Source organism: Meleagris gallopavo, chromosome 11, assembly GCF_905368555.1.
Source record: "Meleagris gallopavo chromosome 11, MGAL_WU_HG_1.1, whole genome shotgun sequence".
Classification (NCBI taxonomy): domain Eukaryota; kingdom Metazoa; phylum Chordata; class Aves; order Galliformes; family Phasianidae; genus Meleagris; species Meleagris gallopavo.
Window position 1 is genome coordinate 15,810,143 of NC_139414.1, and position 22,135 is coordinate 15,832,277.

Below are 22,135 nucleotides of genomic sequence, written 5' to 3' on the forward strand. Positions count from 1 at the left end.
TTCAACTAATGGTTATCACAGGTATATTCACTTCTATCAGTTGCTATTTTGTTCAGTCAGATCAGGAAATATTGACTGTACTCTATCTGTTCTGTTTGTAAAAAGCTCAGCAGTGCTGAATGTACTGCGTTTACTGGAATGGTCAGTGGCAATGGAATAAAGCCTGAACACAGAGCTTTTACACAAGGTACGTTCTCAACAGATACTTGTTGAGTTATATTCCAAATTTTTACACCTGAAGGATTCACAAGTAAGTATCACTTAATGTTTTATGATACCAGGGGAGAACCTCCTATATCAGAATTCCTTTTTGGAAAGTAACAGACACCCAGTGTTGTCCTAGAGAAAATGGAAGAAGTTGAATTAATTGTGGTGTGCATCACTGCCCCTTAAAGCAAACAAACCCAATATTGTAAAAACTTGTTAACATTAGTGCAAAGCCATAATGCAAAACAAACAAAACCCCACAAAACAAACATTTATTATGTGGACTGACCATATTTCATGAAATAAAATTTGGGTTCTAAAGCAGTGCAGTAGCTTCTATGAGATGTTTGATGTTAGCTTAAAAATTGTTGATTATACAATGCATCCACTTTAAAATTAGCACGGATGTTCTGGTTGAATACCTCCTATTTTTTATTACAGAAGTAATAAGTAAGTAAAACACGTGTCTAGCATCCTACTGAGCTTTTGAAATGATAGTGATAGCTGGATTTTAGTTTTAATCTGTTCTCCATATAAACAGTTCTGGTGCCAAAATATTGTTCTTGAAATAATAATTGGTCTCTGAATGGCAGCTACTCTCTTTTGAAAAGCTGGGAAAGTGAGAGATGTTAATGTTTATAGTCTCGAAAAAAAGGCTGCAGCTGAGAACTGCATCTCTCTTGTGCCCTTGGAAAAGGGAAGACAACATAGCTGTAGCTGGAGACCCTGTGTGTGTTTGGTGTCTTGTGCTAAGCACCCTGGGAGCCTAGGACATAGGTCAGACAACAGAGATCTAAGATGAGGTATAACATGAACCTAGAAAGAGAACAATTTATAAGTTGAACCTTCGTATACAGATGTGTCAGTGTATGTTTTCCTTGAAGTTTGCACTGCTGTACTGATGTCGGTAGCTAGTGACAGGAAAGTAGGTCACAATTTGCTACTTAGACACCAGAAAATTAGTTTTGGCTGGATTGTATAGACGTCTTCCCCAAAACCAGTGTGCCATGATGACAGTGAACAGTGGAAAAGGCTAACTGTGTGTGACAGGAGGTAAGAGCCATCTTCTACGCTTGCTTTGTATGTCTGTGTTACTCTCGCAGACAGCTTACTTCAAGGCAAAAAGCTCAGTCTGCCATATATAAACTTTAATTACTGTTTCTTATATGAAGAGCACAATGTGTGCCCTGATTTAGAATGATTTTTTTTTAATTAAGGTGAACAATTAAAGATGATACTTACAGAAAATCCCTGTGATAAAGAAACCAATGATGTGTCTTATTCTCCTGGTCTCGAAATCCCCCACGTGCAGCAAGGATGGCAGGCTATTGACAGTTAAAAGGTACAGGTTTTAATCATTAAAATCATAGCTGTCATGGCGCTGTCTACTTTAGAACTTGGAAAACTTCAGCTCATTCTGCTTACAGAGATCATATCTTGTTGTTTCAGAACTTCTGAAACAAGAAAATGTCTGTACCTCTTACTGCTTTCTCATTTCTTAGATACTTACACATTCTAAAATCTACTTACATATTCTAAAATCAAGGCATTTTATCTCAGTATTACTATGGAGTTGCACAAAACACAGAGGTCTTGCAATCTTGTTGCCTGTTAGGTGTGCTGTGAAGTTGTAGTTGATACAGCACATATGAGAAATGTTCAGACAGTCTGAAGTCCTGGGCTCACTAACGTGACTTGTCTTCCTTTGCCACATAAACCTGTCCTGCTTCTTTCCAGAGACAGTCAAGTGGAACCCAGTTCCTAACAGTGCCTTGGACTATGTGTAATCACTTGTTAACCTCTTACATAATGCAGGAAGGATGAAAAACTTAATAGAAGGTGAACACCCTTCCCTATGACCTATTAACAAAAATCTTCAGATATTGGCTCTATGCCAGTTTCCAGGTTAAATTGCTTAGACACCTATGGGAGGATTCAGGCTTTATTTTGTGTTGTCTTGTTTTCTTATATAGGCTGGTATATCAATCCCAAATGTATCTGTTGAACAGTCTGCTCAGTCTGTACCTTTGAATATTCTTGGAATAGCAGTGAATCTCCCTGTGCAAGGTAGTTTGTGGGACTTTGTTCTCTTAGTTAAACACATGGTTGGTATTTGCAGGAAAAGGGCCATAGTCATAAGCACTTGAAGACTATTCCACCAGTGTAAGAATTGGTGGTTTCACTTTCTAGAGCATTAAGTAGCTGAGAAGAAGTGGGGGGGTTCGAAGGACATTTCTAGGCCAGGCTGTTCCTGTGCTTTTTTATCCTTCATGAACCTTTGGGCTTATTCTTTAGAGAGTGCTGTAAGTGGAAATTCTCAGCAAAGGGATTACGCTAAATGGTTCTGCTTTGACTTACCATGAGAATTACTTCTCTGTCTGCTCAAGAAGATGGTTCACATCAGTCAGTGTAAAAAGAACAGTGTTACATTCAGAACTATGCATTAGCCATGCACAGTGAGATTTAAACAACAACAACAACAACAACAAAAACAAAACAGTTGTCTTTGGTGTTCATATGAGATAAAACATCATTGAATTACTACAAAATAGAGTCAGCTTTACCTTGCCATGAATTAGACAAGTCACTGTTAGTGTGGTCACTGTGATTGTGCTGCCTGCAGATTACACTATTATTATTATTATTATTATTATTATTATTATTATTATTATTCTGTATCACTGAATGCTTGTGTCATGATTACAGACAGCAGAGTTGTTTATCCCTGCCCTAACTTCCTGTGCTATGTTGGATGGAGCTGTACAAAAGTGGGGCATGTAACAACCCTGGTTTAGACAACGTATCTTGAATGTGTACAAATACTCCTTGTGGTGCCTCTTCCTTTACAAAGCATTGAAATTTCAGAGGAAAAATAGATGTCATCTCTCCAAAAGGAAAAAAAAAAAAGCCCAGCCAGACACCAGGAGATCCTGCAACACTGAAAACCAGCAAGAGTAATAATAGATGCTCAAGAAAAACAAGGCAGTTAGAAATCCCATCTCTGTGTGGAGGAACCCACCACAATCACAGCTCATTTCTCAGATTCCTGTTACACACTGCAGTAACTCTCCAGAAGATCTAACTTGTCTTCGGGTTGCAGGAGGGCTGTCACAGCATGTTACCGTGATGGCAATTAGCTAACTCCTGAAATACCTTTGTTTCTCCAGCTGCAGTTGATGTGCTCTTGGCTGGGTGTGGTGACTTGTTTGTACTGGCCACTTTGTAGCCATCTTTGCTTTTAAAAATAAGTTTTTCAGAAGGATTGAAGATACCCAGGCAACTGTTGTCTCTGCGGTTAGCTGAATTTGCACAGTTCATATCTCTAGTATCATTACAATCCTTAGTTTTAGTGTTTCAGACCATCAGCATGATAGGGTGTCCCAGGACAGGCCTGGTTCTCCAAATACTGCTTTCATTCTCCATTAATGAATGAAATACATGACAACTGATTTGCTGGACATGAAGCCTATAAGGAATAGAACAAGATTTCCTAGGGGGAAAAACAAACAAACAAACAAACAACAAAAAAACAAACACTCCCTACAGTATATGGGATATTGAAACAAGCTGATTTAAGCCTTGCACCTGCTTTTGCTCCTACACCTGTGCTGCTGGAGAAGCAGCCGCAGCCCTCACAGGCAGCAGTATGCAGCAGCCCCAGCTTCTTGCAGGGGGCTCTTGCACGTGGAGAAGCGATGGATTACGGCCGTTCCTAACACCTGTGCTACCGCTGCCCGGAGACGTCGCCTTCCCCACGTGCAGGTGATACCGCCGCGCTTCTACCAACGAGAGCTCGTTGAAGATGCCGCTCGCGTTGAGCTGCGTTTCCTATCTCAGCTCTTCTTACGTTTAAAGTGCTCACTGTGAGCGCTACCGCGGGGCACGGGCTCGAGCAGAACGCAGAAGGAAGAGGCGCCGACACCGGGGAGACATCGCGGCGTGCTTTAATTCCGCTGTTAAGCAAACCCGGAGCTTCCCCTCGGGAGAACGGCGGTGCGGAGCGGGCAGCGCAGCGCGGGAAGCCCGGCCCGCCGCAGCCGCGGGGCTCTTCGCTCCCTTTTCCGCCACCCCCGGGGCGGCTCCCGCCTCTCAGCCGCCTGCGGAGCCCCCCCCACCCCCTCCCCGGACCGTCTCGGCTCTCCGCCCCGTCCCGGCCTCCCCCGAAGCGGCCCGGCCGCTCCCGCCCGCCGCAGCGCCGGCCCCGGGCACGGGGGATGCGGCGCACTGCGCATGAGCGCGAGGCGGCGGAAGGGCCCGCGAGGAGCCGGAGCCGCCGCCGCCGGAGGAAGACGTTGACCGCCGCCGCCGCCCTCAGCGCCCGCCCGAACGGCGAGGGAAGCAGCCCTGCGCAGCCCTCACCATGGTGAGCGTTCTCCGAGCCCGCCTCTCGGCTCGGGGCCGGCGGACCGCGGCCGCGCCGCAGCGGTAGGGGCCGCCGGGGCCTGGTCGTGGCGGGCCGGCCGCCCGGGAGCCGCGCGGGGCCGGGCCGGGCCGCCCTCGGCGGGGCCGCGGAGGGGAGGCGGGAGGCCGGTACCGGGGGGCGGCCCGCGGGGTCCGCCGGTCCTCGGCTCGGCCCGGGGCGGCTCGCCCGCGCTATTCGGGCCGGGTCCGGCGCCTTTGTGCGGGCGGAGGGCCGCGGGAACGGCGGGCGGCGGCTCGGGCCGGGCGCGGGGAGCGGAGCGGGCGGCGGGGACGGGGCGAGCGGGGCTGCGCCGGGAGCGGGGCGGCGAGGGGCGCGCAGCGCCGGCGGCGCGGGGGGAGCGCGGCTGTGCCGAGCCGGGGCGCGTTGCGGAGTTTGGGGCTGCCCGCTTTGTGCGGCTCCCGCTCGTGTGAGCGCCCTGAGCGAGCACCGACCCACCCCGCATTTTCTCCGCATTGTTTTTCTCCTGATAGCACGGGTTTGCTGCAGGCTCACGCGCGGACTGACTTTGTCCCTTCTGCTCTGGAGGGAAACCGCGGCGATTGGAACAAAAATTGTCTATTTGTTTGCTTAAAGTATAGATGATGATGTTCCCTATCCGTAAGTAAGAAGGTCTGGGGGTCCGCATTGCTTCTCGCGTGCAGAGCAGTGCACACAAGAAAAGACATTATGGCCGTGCTTTAAGGCCGTTTCTGTGTACAGAGGTTGTACAGCTTTAGCTGCATCTGTATGGCTGGAGCACTGCATCTTATCTCCTTATAGATATAGGAGCTGCGTTGTCTTAGGGAAGGGAGGGGAGAAGCTCTGGGCACACTTATTGGAACTTATTGGTACAAGGGCTCCTGATGCTGCAGTTTGTATTTTCCTGACTAGCAGTTTTAAAAGCAAATTAGAAAAAAAAAAATAAAAAGGACACCTCTAGCTGTTGGAGTTCTCTTGGCATAAAAACTTGGCTGACCAGGATTTAAATTAGTGGTGTGGTGCATAGACCTCTAATAAACTTGTTACTGTGTTACCAGTATAACTTCTAATTGGAAGTTTTATCTAGATTTTTTTTTTTTAATGGGAACTTGGAACTGAAGTTTGGTTCAAGTTCAGTGAGTAGAGGTGTCCTGTGGTAATTCTCAAATAACACTTATGCTGGTGATGTTGCACTACTTTCATGAAGACTCTTTTTCCCCTAAAAATCTCCTAGAGCTGACGGCATACCCAGTGTAGGCATGCAGAATGTATGCACAGGATTCCAGCTGCGTATTCATTTATTCTTGGTTGGCTATGTGGTTAGAAATTGAACAATGCTGTTGTAAGTGGCAACGTTACAGAAACATTATGGCAATGTAATAACAGGCCTGTTCTGCTAAAGAACCTATTTTCATGAGAAATAGTGAGAAGTTCTGTCTGTGTAGCCTTGGAAGTGCTTACTTGAAGCAGCAGCAGGTATTCCTGCCATCAGACATCCTCTGTCTGTTTGGTGTTTTTCCACAGCGTGTAGCTGAGCACTATAGTTGTGGCCCCAAGCACAGCTGTTAGGCATTGCAAACAGGTATTTTCTGTGCTGTGCTTGCTGACTCCAGCCAGGTGACCTGCACAACTGCAGTGGGGCTAAATGACAGGCAGCAGCTTTTGTAAGTTGCAAATAGAGGTAAGATCAAGTCTAGTGCCCAGGTGTAGGGCTCTGCTCCTACACTTGGTAGCTAGAGAAAAAGCAGGGAGACTTCTTCCCAGACATCTGAAACCTTGCCCAAAAGCACAAGGTGTAACATCCCAGTTTACCACCACTGTGCACTGCTGCTCCAGCTTGTCTGTCCAGTGGCTCGGTGTGGTTTCTGGGGCTGGGCTGCTCATCCAACACAGCCCCCTCTGCAGCACGGCTCCTTGTGGCTTCTGCTCACCTGGCAGCTCTCGGGTGCTCCTGGTTCTGAGCCTTGCTGGTGTGCTGCAGCCACTGCTTTCAGGGCAGCTGTTTTGTGGCATCCTGGTGTCTTTGTCCACTAGGTGGAAGAGAGCCCTTATGGCAGCCTGGTCATTAACTTCAGAAATGGTGTTCAGCTGTGTGGCAATCAGGTGTGCTGCCCCAGCTGTGGCTGTGAGCAGTCTGCCTCCATTTGGTTTGAGCTGGGCACCATCTCTGGTGGCAGTTGGCTCCTTCTATTACTGCTTCAGCTCATGGGTCACAAGCAAAATGCTGCAGATCAGGACAGGGCTGCTAGCAGCAAGTTGACCTGTTGTGCTCTCCTTCTTCCTTAAGGAGAGCTGCTAACATTGCTTTTCTGAATGTTTGAATGGGTTTAGAGCTATGTATGATACACAAGGTAAGCACATCAGTGTCTGTATCTCTGTCTGGAGGCAGATACTAACCTTAAGTCTGTTTACAGTATCTTTTATACTGTCCAATTTGCCCTCTCTGAAGAATAGTTCTGTGCTGATGAATACATAATTTGTTACATACTTTTTTTTTTTCATTATGAACTTTAGGTGACCGGAAGTCAAAGCTCTTGTAATACTGAATTTTAAACGTCTGACGTTGTCTCCTGTAATGTTGTTGTACTTCATCACATTGTTATGCAGTGTCTAACTTGGTGAGCTGTTCAGCTGGGGCTCTTTTTTATGTGTGTATTCATGTCTATAGCAGTTTGTTGGTATGAAATGTTGCCTTTTGGTTCTCCTATAGTGAAACTCATGGATTCTTGGCAGTGTGTTAGGACTGAGCAGTCAGAGGAGCAGACAAGATGGTGCATGAGCTCGTTTCCTCTCCCAGCTCACCGGAGAACCCTTTGAACTTAGATGTAGGTTCACTTCTAACGAGAGCCATGGAAATATTACAGGGGAATACAGAGTGCTCTGAGAGCAAGGTGTGAAATTCATTACATAGCTCTTGATATTTAACTCATGTTTTGTGGTACCAGTGCAAATAGAAGGTATGAAAGTAGCTTCTAGTGGCTAAACAGAGCTGCTAACCTGGTCAGGGGTTAAGAATGCTGAACAGCTGACAGCTGTATTTTGTGCCTTTTTTTTTTTTTCTTCTTTGGAATTGCATTGGAAAAGCCCTGATTTGGGGTGCTTCCTTTACCTTTCACGTTATCTGAGAGTAACAAAGCCCTGGGATAGGCTGCCCAGAGGAGTTGTGAGGTCTTCTCTGGAGGCATTCAAAATCTGCCTGGATGTGTTCCTGTGTGACCTCATCCAGGTGTTTGTGCTCTGGCAGGGCAATTGGATGAGGGGATCTTCTGAGGTCCCTTCCAATCGTTCTGTGATCATGAATTACCTTAAAGCACTACTATATGCTTCTGGATAGCTCTCTGTTGCTCTTCTGTTTAATGCTTTCTGCCCATGTGCAAGTTCTACAATTATTTTATCCACTGAAAGAAATTCAGAGGGTGTAAAATGCAACTTAATTGTGCTGCTTGTGATTTTCCCCTTGGGTTTGATATGGCCTTGTACGTGTTGGTTGCTTTTGTTCCACTGCAGGCAAGTGGATTCCACATCAGTGTGGAGATAGCAGCTTAAAGATTCCTGCTGGTCTCCTTTCCGTGGCCTTTCTGTGGGAAGATGCTGTAGACAGTAAAATGTAATGGATGGCCACGTTTGTGCGTGTTAAATAAAGTGTGGTTATTTGCTTTAATTGTTTGAGTTGTTAACTTGGATTTAATGTGTTTTTGTAGTATACGTATGTCATTGCAGCTGGTGGATTAAAGTGTAATTTAATGTGTTCATAGACTTGTGGCAGAAATAAGTTGTAATTAACCTTTGTTTCCTTATCAGACAAGCTAAAATACTCACGGTTTTGCCTTGCAATCTTTAGCCATGGATTTGCAGGCAGTAAACAGGTTATTTGCAGGCATCCCAGGTGTCCCTTTGATGGATTTAGCGCAGTGTGGAGCGATTCTGTGATCCAGACACAGGAGGGAGGAATATTCCCTTGACCATTAGTGCACGGGGACATGACAAGTGACAGCCCTGGGCTGCAAGGCCTCGTGTGCACTGTTCTTCTCTGTGTGGACTGAAGTTGTTCACTGCTTGAGCCGACATCGCTGGTGTCCTCTGAAAGTGCTCAGGTGCTTCCCACAGCCCAGCACAGTGCTCGGGTTGAAATGCAGTTAGGGGAGAAGCCTGGGCTTCGTGGAGATTGATGCTATTTTAGACAAGGCTTTTACCTGTCACATGCATGAGAACCTAACAGGCTTTTCTTTGAGTCCAGGCTGAAACAAAGGCGCAGATGTCGCATCACTCACATTCCTGCAGCTCGGGAGAAGCAGTGAGGGGCAGGCACTGCCAGCAGCGGCTGGGGGCGAAGCACGAGGCAGGCCTTGTTACTTATGGGGACTGAATGCCTTTCTGGGGTGTGGGGCAGGGACGCCTCAGCCTGGCTGCACACTGCTTGTCTGGCAGCCACGTAAAGCCTTTGAGCAAAGTCCAAGAAGAGCGATTTACGGGAATCCCAGGGCTCTGCGGGCCCAGTGCTGTGGGATGGGCTGGTGGTGTTTCCCAGGAGCCCTCATGTGGTGCTGTCATCCAGGAGGTGGCGGTGAGCGCTGTGTGCTCCGGCGGAGGTGTCTGCAAACAGTGCTGGAGACGAGGAAAGGAACCGTGTAATCAGGGCTGGCAGATCAGGGCTAGCATTTGGTTTTGCCTGGAGTGGGCAAACGTACTGCCCAGGATGGAGGGAGCTGGTGTCACAGTGACATCCTCTCTGTACAAAGCAGTGTGGTACCACAGAGGTGTTGGCAGGCTGGCTAACCCAAATCCTTCCTCTACCCTTACCCCAAGGGGTGAGACTTAATAGGAAATGTATGGCGTTTGTTTTCTGTTGGCTTTTGCTTGCTTCTTTCAGCAAGAAACATATCTGTTAAATGAAAATGTCTTCCTTTTTAACTGGCATTAGAGTCGAGATATCCTGAGTGCATTGCGTTGCATTAGAGTATGAACAACTGCTGTGTGAGGTATTTGTTGCCTGATGACTGCCAGACCGAGGGTTGTAGGTGCTTGTGGCTTCTGTCCTGCACATTTAATGCAGTCATACTGTCAGAACTCAGCTTCTGGAAATAGCCCTGAGAGGTGCAGGCGGCTGGAGGCACGTTCCCGCCCAAAGTGTGGGGTTTTGGTGATGAAAGAAGAAGTGTAATGGGATAATAAAAACTCAGCAGTAATTCCATCTCTTGGTGTCCTGCAGAAGGCTTCCAAGAGCTGTCCTGTCCTCCCATGCTGGTGAGTTGCTGGGGAAGCATTCAGCAAATGGCAGGGGCTTGGAGGCTTCACCAAAAATCAACGCCTGTTTGGCCTGTAAAAATAGCTATTCCAGAAAAAGAGCATGTCTGCAAAGTGTGATTTATTGCATCTTAAAATATTAGGAGATGCTGTGCTGTTGTGTTGTTAGCTGCTTGGTTCATTCCGTGTTCTTTTTAGAACAGCTCTGTGGTGTTACTGTCACTTAGGGAACCCCGGGCACGGGAAGACTTTATGTATAAATAGGTTTCGGTCAGTACTGCAGAACAGGTTTGATCCAATCTCCCTTCACATGTTGGCCTTCGTGGTGTGGTGTCCGTGCTGAGCTCTGGCAGAGCCACTCCAACCTTTCTGCTGTGGTTATCCCTGCAGGAGCAGGGCAGAACAAAGCTCTTTCTGCACGTGGTATGGAAAAGTGGTGCTGTCTGTAGTTATGTCTGCATATCCAAGGGGAAAAAAAGGAAGAGAGCTAATGATTAAAGGCATCAGCTTTCCCAAAAGAAAAGAAGCCCGTAGTGCAGGACTGCAGCAGTCTGGCTGCGTGGAGCTCGTGTGGGGAAGCTGCTAATTGGTACGGGCAGCGGCCTTGAGATGGTTCTGTCTTCATTTGGGATTGCATTCAGTGGTTCGTTTTCATCTGCCTGAATTTACAGTGCATTTTAAAATACTGCAACTAAGGATCCATTCATCGTGCCCGAAAGTCATGGCGCGGGGCTTCATCAGCAGCACTGTGTTGCTCGTGCAGTTTGAGCTGCGGATTGGGAGGTGCCGTGAGGTCGGAGCTGTGCCTGAGGATCTGGGCTTCAGCCGCAGTGTGTGCCCAGAGTCCGTGTGGGAAACTGACGGAAAGAAGCGGTGCAGTGTCACGAGGAGTGCATCTGACGGTGTGTTGCAGTGTGCAGAACACGTGCTGGAGCTTCAGACAAGGGTTGTAGGCACAGCGATGCTTTGGTTTGGGGATGGATTTCTTGTGTTTTGTTGTGTTGTGGTTTTTGTTTGTTTGTTTGTTTTTTAGGAGATCCTATTAGTCTTTTTAGCACATTGTGTGGGCATTTATTTATTAGAAAAGGTGTTTTTGGCAATAGTTCTACTTTAAAGCTGATGCCTTAACTACTCTAGTGAATAGCAGCACTCCTATTCACTGTCATCAGGCAGAAAACATTTGATTCTGAGTTTATCATCTACGCTCTCAAGCTGGAGTTCATTTATTTCAATGGTGATGTGATTGGGCGCGGATGGCTCTGAGCTCCAGCTCTCTCTTCTCCTGAAGCATTCCTGCTGTGGTTGAGGAGAGTTCATAGCTTCTGGGGTGCTGTTTTTCCCCCTTTTTTTTTTTTTTTTTTAACCTTTGCCCCTGAGAAGGAGTCTTGCACTGGGGAATTACAGTAATGAAAGGAAAATACAAATCTGCACAGAGCATAAGGTGTCCTGTGTGTGTGTGGAGTGTGTGTGCAGAGTAGGACGTGCAGTCCTGGCTTGAGAAGTCAAACCTTGCTCCTTAGGGGTCTTTCTGCTTTGAATGTATTGTATGAACTTCAGGACTGAAATTGGATTTAGTGCAAGAGCTGCAAGGTTGCTTTCTCGCCATCAGCCCTTGGCTTTGTGTAACTCCCCTCTTGGAAATACTGTGTGTATTTATATGAATTGGTTGAAACAGAAATGTGTCTCTGCTTACAGCTAGATGGGAGTTTGCTGTGCCCTGGTGTGCAGAACAACACCCATGTTTAGCTTCTTTCATTTCTTTGCCAGTATGGTTTCTGTAATGCTTAAACTCAATTGTGTTCCAATATAAATTACCTAGAAGAAAGGTAAGTTTGAATCTATGCTGTTAAAAATATGCTTTGGTGCTCTGTACTATTGTACACACTGCAGTAAGAACGCAGCCCTGTTACTGATCCAGCACGTCCTTCAGTCTGACTGTAGCGGGATGCTCAGCAAACTGGTCACATATGAAATGAAATCTCAATCTAAGTCAGTCTCACTGCTGGGCAAAATTCTAATGGGCAGTGAATGAATGGTACTAACGTTTTCTTCTTCTGCTAAAACATTTCTAGTTTCTGTATTGTCTCTTTTTGCTAGAACAAGTTGAAATCATCGCAGAAGGATAAAGTGCGTCAGTTCATGGTCTTCACACAGTCCAGTGAAAAGACAGCAGTGAGCTGTCTGTCCCAGAATGACTGGAAGCTGGATGTTGCAACAGACAACTTCTTCCAAAATCCTGAACTTTATATACGAGAGAGCGTTAAAGGATCACTGGACAGAAAGAAGTTAGAACAACTATATAACAGATACAAAGGTGAGTACCTCATTTCCTTACTGTGCATTATTAATCGTGGTGAGTAAGTTGGAAGGGAAGTACGTGTGGGTTCCTGCTTTGCAAAGATGATATGAAGTTGCTTTATGTACCCTAAATTTCTACCCATGTGTACAAGGATAGCATCTGGAACTGTGTATTCAGTGAGTACCTGTAATAGTTAATGTGGATTTATTTCTTCTGGGGACACACATTGCTCAGGTCTCACTCCTGACAAAGAGAGAGGCTGCATACCAATGACCACTGACAGATTCTACCTTAAATTTTACTCAGCTTTTGACTTTTATCAGAGTTAGAAACAGAGCAGAAAATAGTCTTTCTTTGATGTTATACAGACAGTGTTCAGCTGATAGTATCCCATCAAAAATATTAAGGTGAATTCAAAACAGTGGAACACTTAGGAGAGCTGTAAGTGACTGCTGCTATGTTTTCTGTCAGTTTTCACAGTCCAAACATTGTTTCCCTCAAGTCATTGTCAGCTTGCATCCGTACGTTTTTGTTAGTGCACTTGAAACGTGAGCATCTCACTTCCAGACCAGATGTTGAGTCCTTCGTGGACAGTGTCCGTGGCTGACCTGCAGTTTTAATGGGGCAGTGTGACTCTCCTCTTGGAGGTTACCATGGCCAATCTCATGCATGTTGGTGATGCCAGAGGATGCATAATGCTTGGTACAGCATGGGGAGGTTTGGTATTGTTTCAGAACAGCTTATGAATGGACGCTGCAGAATTGGTTATGATAGTTCCCAAAGACACCAATGATTGAGCACTGGTGGGGGCAGGACTGCTGTTCTCTTTCTGGGATGAGTCAGTGTCATCTGCGTTAGACAGAAACCAAATGTATGTGGTGCTTTTGTCTCTCAATAAAATCAAATAAGCTTCGTTGTATGGGAAGTTCTATTGTTGAAACTTCCTCAAGTGTTAAGGCTTAAGCGTTGAAAGTAAGAAACTAGCATTGTTTTTAAAATGTTTGCTTGTAAGAGCATATCTTGGCAACCTTGAAAATGCTTGCTTTTCTTAGACCCTTCTTGAGTAAATGAACTCTTTCAAAAGTCTCTGTATTTTCTGACACTTATTTCTATATCCTGAAGATCCTCAAGATGAAAATAAAATTGGTATAGATGGTATACAGCAGTTTTGTGATGATCTAGCTCTTGACCCAGCCAGCATCACTGTACTTATCATTGCATGGAAGTTCCGAGCTGCAACGCAGTGTGAATTTTCAAAGCTGGAATTCATGGATGGAATGACTGAGTTAGGGTAAGTGTGCAGTGTTGGGTACTGAGTGTGACCCGGGGCCAACACTGGATGGAACAGTCCTCTTCTGAAGCACTCAGAATCACATTGTCCTCTTTGACTTCAGGGGTTTTCAGAGTCTGGCATCACTTGTCTGCCTCTGTAGGAACGCATCTGGTGTCTGAGCACTAGCAGCTTAGTGACCAATGAAAGGAAGGGGGCATTGAGTGCTCCTTGCCTCGGTTGCATGGTGTAGCTGCCAGAGTTACTTACATAGGTAAAGCAAGGGTATTGGCCAGCAGTGCAGCATACCTGAGTTTTCTCTGCATTATGGGAATGTAATAATCTTTATCACATCTTGTGGATGAGTATGTGCAGTGGGCAGTGTGAAGAAGTAACAAAGGAATGAAATAATTATCTAATAACAGATCAGTTATAGGCTTCCTGATTTTTGTTTTGATAATTGTATTCCACAGTGATGTTATAAAAGACTCTTAACATTGTATCTCTTATATTATAGCAAAATGAATAATATACAAATAAATGTGCTTTTTAAAATGCAGATGTGACAGCATAGAAAAACTAAAAGCTCAGATTCCTAAAATGGAACAAGAGTTAAAAGAGCCGGGAAGATTTAAGGATTTTTATCAGTTTACTTTCAACTTTGCAAAGAATCCAGGCCAGAAAGGTTTAGGTATGTATTCTTAATCATAAATGTTTGTGCATGGAATGTGGGATGACTGATGAAAGCAGTGCTGTGATTCAGTAAGGCTGAATGCTAACCACCTTTGGGATGAAGTGCAGCTCATTATGTGAAAGATGGATGTCAGTGTCAGATCTTTGAGCTGATAGAAATATCTGCATAATTAATATAGACTACAAAATTATACGAGAGGGTTTATTCTCTCATGGAGTATGTGAAATTCTCAGTAAGCACAAAGGAGTGTGATCTCACATTAAAGTCATAATTACATCATTTAGAATTTGCAGCACTAAACAAAGTAATTCAGTTTTCACATATAGGGCAAACTTAACCTGTAAAACTGATTTCCATATAAATGCACTTGTGCAGAGTCTCTTGCCAAAATGCATGCAAATATCTTTGTAGAGTAGAATTTGCACAGTGCAAGTACATCTCTGCGTCCTGGGCTTGGTGCCTTTGGTGCTGCTGTGCCTTCGGTGCGTGGTGCTTCCCTACCACCTTTCCTCCATTCAGTGGATGAACTGACCAGGCAGCAGAGCTCTTCTGCTCATTGTGCTTTTCATTTCATAAGAGGGGAAGTAGAAAGATTGCTTAGTAAAAGTTGTTTTGGGGGAAAAAACCCAACATAGACCTGAGTAAATGAGCAGACTGCAAATCTGTCTCCTCCAGACTGCAAAAAGAAAGGAACAAAATTACCTTTCCAGCAGGAATGTTAACTAACCGGAATGCACGTCTGTGTATGTGCAGTGTATCTGAGGTGTTGGCTATAGCCAGTATTTCTGGGCTCTGTGGCCGTCAACTTCTTACCTTAAGTGTTGTATGTTGAGAGGAAATACAGTACAGAGAGCCCAGCAGGTTCTTCCTTAGCAGAAAATGTGTTTTTGTCTATAATGAAAGATGTCCCTGACCAGCCTGCTTTAGCTGGAAGCTAAATTGTTTGGTTTTGTACTCGAATCTTCTGCTAATGGGGGACATTCCTCGCCCTCGTGTGCTGTCACTCTCAGGTAGAATGTATTCAGTGACTGTTTGGACTTCTGCTTAATTTGTGTCTGCTCCTTGAGCCCCATGGCTGAAGCCTTTAGTGTGGGATGATACCCTGTGCAGCTGATGGAAAATGCTCTGCAGATTTTATTCATTACTTTGGTCAGGAAGCTTTATAATGTGGTTATGCATTAACTTTTAATGCATAAACTCTTAATATCAAAGATGCTAGCAGTTCAGGAGCTCTCCCAGACACCTTCTGTTTGCCCTCCAGCAATGCAGAGTTCATTCTCTGTTTTGCTTGCCATTGCTTTTAGCTCTGAGGTCCGCCTCCCCGTTTGCGTGTTTGGTTGTGAAGTAGTTGGGGAGCTGGGAGAGAAGGGGGTGGCTTTTGTTTTGCTTCTGGTTTGTGCTGTGGCTTATTTCTTTGTCCTGAGGTGCGGCTGCTCACGTGCCTCTTCTCTCCTCTCCTACAAGAGGACTGTTCATGGCAGAGGAGATAAGACGTACTGCAAAAAGCCCTAAGACAGGCAGGGTCTCTTAGGTGAAGCTGTGTGAGCGCCTGGGTGCTGCGCGCTGGCAGTGCTCAAACAGCGCCCACTACTGACAGCAGCGTGCAGTTGCCCGCTAGGCAGCGCGTGGTTGCTGTTCCTGAGAAAAGCTTATCGGCTTTTCTCAGTCGCTGTGAGAAACAGATTCAAAACCAGTGAGAACTTCAGAGGAGACAGAAATGCACCAGTTAAGACTTCAGTACTCAAACAGTTTTTCAAAGAGAAATCCAGCTGCAGAAATGAACACTCAATAGGGCCGTGTTACAGAGCCAGCATCGCTAACAGTGATGCTCTGGAAAGGAAACTGAAAATGCATCTTAGTATTTAGTAAAACAAACCCACTCATACTATGAAATTCTGCATTTATTTAATTTCTAAGACAGATATTTCACTAAGTTGTCCCTAAGGTATGTGCAAAAAGCATTTGAAATAGCCTTGTGTTCTGGATGTGTTAAATACGAATACGGGCAGTTTTCAGTCCTATGTTGGAGTGGCAGTATTGAAATCTGTAACGTATTTGTATGGCAATTTCATTTATGGCTCTCTTCCATAGAAGATCCCTGGGTGTGTTTGCATTCGATTCATCTTTGAACCTTAATGACTGTGCAGTTCATCTTAGTGTGAGATGCCTGTTGAGGTGACGTATTGCAATGCATATCTCTAAGAGTAATATATTTTAATATTACAGATTTAGAAATGGCCATTGCCTACTGGAATTTAGTACTTAATGGAAGATTTAAATTTCTAGACTTGTGGAACAAATTTTTGTTGGTAAGTTTAAACCTTTACAAAAACTGGACTGCAGTAATTTCCAAACCTAGAAGATAAATGTGTTTCTCTTGTTGATGCAATGGGCTGTTTTGGCACAGATCCCAGGTACTGCACTTCATAGTGCATGCAAGGGAGTTGTGTTCTGGGAGAGTAAAAAAAGGTTCTGTGTATAAATTTTTAATGGTGTTTTTTTTGTGTGTGTGTGTAAATTTTCCATCCCTAAAAACAGGAGCATCATAAAAGATCAATACCTAAGGATACCTGGAACCTCCTTCTAGACTTTAGTACAATGATAGCAGATGATATGTCAAACTATGATGAGGAAGGTAAAAATTTCCATTTTCTTTCATTAACTTCTAACTGTCTTATGTTACACTTATTTCTGTGTCTGCTTTGACACAGCTGTCTAACAGCAGCAGAATTAGAAGATCGCTGTTGATCTAAAGTCCAGTTAGAACTACCCTAATGCATGTTGTTATCATCTGTTTACTGCAGCTTTAAAAAAGAGATGCTGATGTTTTCTTAAATTTGGTTTATTTTTTCTTCTTAGTTTAGATGTTAATTTGTTCTCGAGGAAAGCCCTTCATCTGTCCATTTTAAAACATGGGTTCTTTGCCAGTGCATTTTTTGGCATCTTCAGCCAAGTAATGGATTGGATGGCCTGTGCGTTTCCTTGTAGATAATGCATTTCTTAGCCTAGAATACATTCAAAGTTTGATTATTTTGGTTTGCGTGAAGATCAGACATAATAATGTGAAGCTGGCTGCAATACAGCAGTTACTGCACAGAAGTTATTCCTGCACCATGTGTTTCTTGTAAACTTTTGTATTGATCTTTCCTCTTTCAATCCATCTGCAGCCAAAAACTGCTAATTACCATCAGTCCTTGGTGGCAGATCAGTCATTGAGTGGAGGAAACTGAACTTCTTGTACTTACAGAGCAGAGGGGAGCAAACTTCTACAACTAGAATAATTTTGAACGGCTCTCATTCCCTTTTCATTAAGCAAACTGGCTGCTGCCAACCATAAGTCAATGTGGTTTTGGAAAGCTAAAGGCAAAAAAACATGTTGTAGTTATTTGGGATAAAAATATTTTCAGGGCAGGAGCTCAAGCACCCACCTTTACTTTAACCTTTATGGGACTGTGGTGCACAGGAGTGGTGGCAGCTCTTTAGATATCGCTACCTGTAACATGCTAGATGTTGATACGCATTTTAACTGCCTCGTGATAAGGACCATGGAAATGTAGTGCCATGTAAGTGTAATACCAGTTTTCTAGGCCATCGGAGTGCATTTTGTTGGCTTTGGGTATGGCCACATGTGCTGATCTAACAGGTGTGCGTTTCATTCCTGCAAAATCGCAGGGTGAGCTGTATGTGCTGGCTGCAGGTGGCAGCATGGGCTGCCCCATACAGTGCCCAGGGGTTTGTAAGCAGCTCCTGCTGCCCTGGATTATCACACTGGAGTTACGGTTCCAACAACAGAACAGTTTTAAGCTAGAACTTTTATTTTGGTTAGGAAAATTAAGGCAGTTATCACTCTTGAAGGGGATTTCTATCAGCAGGGTCTAAGGAAGGCAGAAATCTTTAACCAGCATTTACATTTCAAGCAAGGAAGCCAAATAATATTTTTTTGCTTGAAACCATTTAAGACCAGAATGTAAATAAATTCTTCAGATCCAAAGCTTTAAAAGAAAACCTGTGTTAAACTGATTTCTTATGCTTTGGTCCTCCTTCTTTTTTTTTTTTTTTTTTTTTCTTTTAGGGGCATGGCCAGTTCTTATTGATGACTTTGTGGAATTTGCACGCCCTCAAATTGCTGGGACAAAAAGTACAACAGTGTAGCACTAAAGGACCCTTATAGAGTGTACATAGTCTGTACAAATACCTGAAATGGAAAATTGCACAGTCATTTTCTGCTGGCTGGACTGAACTGAAGATCAATCCTCACAATGTGGCTGAGGGTTGAGACAAACCTTTAAGGATACATCATGGACCATATCATAATTCATCCTTCTAATGGTGGTTTGGGCTTTTCTTCTAGTCTGGACCACTGCTGCCCGTTAAAATTCCAGCATTGTGGATTTCATCATGGATGATTATTTTTTTTTTCTGGACTGCCCGAGTTTCAGCTCCCATGAGTCCGAGCAGCTTTATAATGATTTTGAGGTTTCTGGTTTCGCATAAAGCACAACGCTGGTCATCATCAGGCAACTGTTGTATGGCATCTGAATTATAAAGCTCAACATCAGAAGAGTTTCTAAAAGAATCCTTAAATATACACTTGGGGCTAGTTGCAAAGACAGTCTGGATAGCACTTCCTGTAAGAGTGATATATTTAAGTGTACCGGGTCAGATTTTGCTTTTTTAATTCAATTTTTTTTTCCCTTTTCTGGAAAACTGCAGGTATCGTCTAAGTGAGTGTGAGCGTCCGGTAAAAACAGTTACAGAAAGAATCAGCAAAGCTTCAGGTTGTTGATACTGGGCTGTCTGGGTGCCTGTCTGCATTACTTGATTGTACATCAGCTGCCCCTGAGAACAGTTGAAGTATGACGCAACTCCTGTGCACTTACAGCAGCTGTGTTGAGTGTTACAGTCTGCCTATGAGAGATGAGCTGTGTGTGCAAGGGTAGATTCTGATATTCTTTAGGTTGTCATCTAAGGAAATGGATTTTGTTGCAGTTCTGAAATGCTTCTGTCACACAAAAGCTTTCTCATTGCTGTGGAAATCTAAAACTTGAATATGCTGAATTTGTGTCTTAACATTTGCTGCACAACACAGTGTTTCAAATTCAGGCATGGAAGTTTGATGCTTGAGGTGTGAGGAAGCAAACCGCCCTGTTATAATGAGAAGATGGTGAGTTTGATATGAAACCTGGTTTTGTAAACCATTATTCTGAGAAGTAAGTTAAATCCTCATGCCGCTATGGGTGACACCGATTTGTAATTATTTTGTTGAGCTTTCCTTAAATGGACATTTTGCTGTGGTTGCCAAATATAGAAATGAAGTGTAAAGCATGTCCAGACAGACACGGATCAGATATAAACTACTACACTGGCTTTGTTTCCTTAAATTATTTTGTTGGTTCATCACTACTTCTCGTTGTCTTACTGCATTTAATTAAACCAAGTTCCTTTTGTTCAGGACAGGTGTTATCGGATGCAATCCTTTATTTTTTAACATTACGAGAGAGCTCATGAGCTGCTGTTGTGCTAAACATGATCTACTGCTGAGTTATTGCTGGGGAAGAGATGTTCTCTTGAGATCAATTCTGCTCTGTAAAAGCAAGGTGGAAAATACAAAGCTCCAGGAAAGCAGAAGCCTGTAGTTACCGTTAAGGTTAGAGGTGAGAGTCCATGTGCTGAACAGTCCCATGGTAAGGCCTGAGCGACTTCTGAAATAGTAACTGGTACTTGCAGTAAGCAGCAGAACACTTCTATGCGGATGCTAAAACTATTTAAGGGGGGGGAAAAAAAGGAAAAAAAAAAAAAACCAAAAAAAAAACAACTATAAAATTGTTGGAAATGTTTGTTTCTATTCAGTGAGGTTTGACTACAAGGCTAGCTCCCCTCGTAGCAGTGCCCTTTGAAAACCCATCTGTGCATTTATTTCCAAAATACGGTTCCACAGAAACATTGCAAGCTTTCTCCAGCTACTGGAATTGGCTATGCCAAAAAATGTGTGTTTTGCTGCTTTCAGTATTTCCTTTTTAAATTTTGTGTAAATATAAATGGGGATTTGAGATTAGGGGTGGGGGTGTGTGTGGAAAAAGCTCTACAAGGTATCTATGCGTGCTGTTTTCTGTCTTGAGGGTTCTGGTACAGTTTCAGATTGATTTGTTCGTACGCTGTGTCTGGGATGAGAACCAGCAGTTCTTGTCCCAGGACAGACTTGTCCCTCAAAAGAAGTCTGACGTGGGGTAGTGGCATAATGCCGTGCTGTTTTAAAGAATATTCCTTTTGAATGCAAATACTTTCAACAAAATAGTGTTGTCATCAGTTTGGTACTATGTGCTTATAATTACTGTGTAATTATAAAGAAATACATAAAACTTTGACTAATTATGTTGCAGAAAAAGGTTATTTGTGCTATGATGGCATCTTAAGAGTTTTTCAAAAAGCACTGATTTAACAGGGTGTTGTTCTAAGGACAAAAGGCCTGGTGAGAGAATATTTTGTACTGAAAAGTGCTCAGATATGGCCATGTGGGTTTTTTTTTCCTTTAGTTTTGTTTTTTTAAGAATGCAGGCAGTTGCTTCCTTGGATTGCTTTAATTCGTAAGTGCTTATGTCCTCAATCTGATCATCTCCCCTTAATGGATCAATTTAATTTTGCCAAATGTGAGGAGAAAAAAAAAAAGGTAACCATCTCCTTTATAATCTGTTTTTATACATTAAATATGTACAAAATTAGAAGTGCCCTGATATAAAACACTCATGTCAAGATTATATTCAGTAAGAAACCATCATTTACGTATCTCTGTAAGTTCAAATGTAACTTCTTACAATCCCTCGCATTACCAACAGAGGCAATAAAGCTCCAATGAAATTGCCATGCCTAAGTCTTCTCATGCATTGTTTCAGTGTATTATTTGGAAGACATTTCTAGACTGTTTTTTTAACCACAAATAAGAGTGGAATATTTGTCCCTTGCATGAAACACACACTTGAGGGTGGTTAAGTCTTTTCTGGGGGAAAATATCTATGAACTGATGCAATGTCTTGCCTCCTGCTTATGCTGAATGTTTACAGGTACAGAATGGAGCTACCCTTACCCAGCTGTGCTGCAGTAACATTACCTAGCATGCAGTGGAAGACACCACACACAGTGCATTTGTTTAAGTTGGGTTAAAGACTGCAGTACCATAAAGTGACTTTTTTTTTATTGAACAACCTGTTAATGCGTAACTTATGAATTGCTTCAAAACTGTTTTACAACGAACTCCTTGCAGAGAACTCCTTATTTAAGAAAAATATAATTTTTTAAGAATGCATTTAATAAACTTTTGTCATTCACACTTGGTTTCAAATAACAGTGCCGGGCGTCTCTGTAGATTTTATTTGTGTATGGAAATGCTGCCTGTATTTGGTTTTAAGTCCTCTCAGCTCTCTAAGAGCAGACAGCCCAGTAAGTAGTTGATGAAACTGTAATCTTAGTGCTCAGAAAGAGGCTTTTGCTTTGCAGTACTTAGCTGAGTGATTGAGAACAGGTGAGAGCTAAGGAGTTGGGTTCTGCAGTCAGAATGGGTGGACATTTAAACAGGTACTTGTAAATGGGTGTTTCTCATGTTCTGTTAGCTATTTTTTCCTCTAATAACCTTACACTACAGTTATTTCAGTTCTCATCTTAGGTAGTAAAATAAACTGGTACTTCATGTTTCCCTTTTAATCTTAATTCTATGTCTTCAGCGTACGACATGTCAAGCCTTTCTCCCAAAGCGTTCAAGGGCAGAAGGCAAAATATTGAGCAGGTGGGCTGATAAAGAAACCAAAGCTGAGGAAAGGGATGTGAAAGGAGAGTGGCAAGGTAAAGTCTGTCTGTCTGTCCAGTTGTCTGTTTGTTTCCATCTGTCCATGCAGCTGTCCATGTCAGTCCTTCAGGTTCCATGTCTTTGTGTAGCTGTGCAGCCCTGTGGGGCTCTCCTCTGTGACTGAAGGTGGGGATAGAGGGGGGGCAGCCTCACTGCTCTCACGCATCTTATCCTCGGACCCGTAATTAAAACAATGACTCATC

General features: G+C 43.8%; 2 protein-coding genes across 3 annotated transcripts in view; one reads left to right on the forward strand and one right to left on the reverse strand.

Moving 5' to 3' along the window:
• Positions 1-4,365: 4,365 nt before the first annotated feature.
• DCUN1D1 (defective in cullin neddylation 1 domain containing 1) lies at positions 4,366-21,436 on the forward strand. The gene is made up of 7 exons (XM_085232549.1): positions 4,366-4,570; positions 11,930-12,146; positions 13,254-13,422; positions 13,962-14,092; positions 16,322-16,404; positions 16,634-16,730; positions 18,168-21,436. The coding sequence occupies exons 1-7, from the start codon at positions 4,568-4,570 to the stop codon at positions 18,245-18,247; spliced, it is 780 nt and encodes a 259-aa protein (XP_085088675.1). The 5' UTR covers positions 4,366-4,567; the 3' UTR covers positions 18,248-21,436.
• ATP11B (ATPase phospholipid transporting 11B (putative)) overlaps positions 19,887-22,135 on the reverse strand; it is a 103,086-nt gene continuing 100,837 nt past the window's right edge. For both annotated transcript variants that reach the window (XR_014885382.1, XM_085232545.1), the window contains one exon: positions 19,887-22,134. The gene's annotated coding sequence lies outside the window, so the exon portion shown is untranslated. The remainder of the gene's footprint in view (position 22,135) is intronic.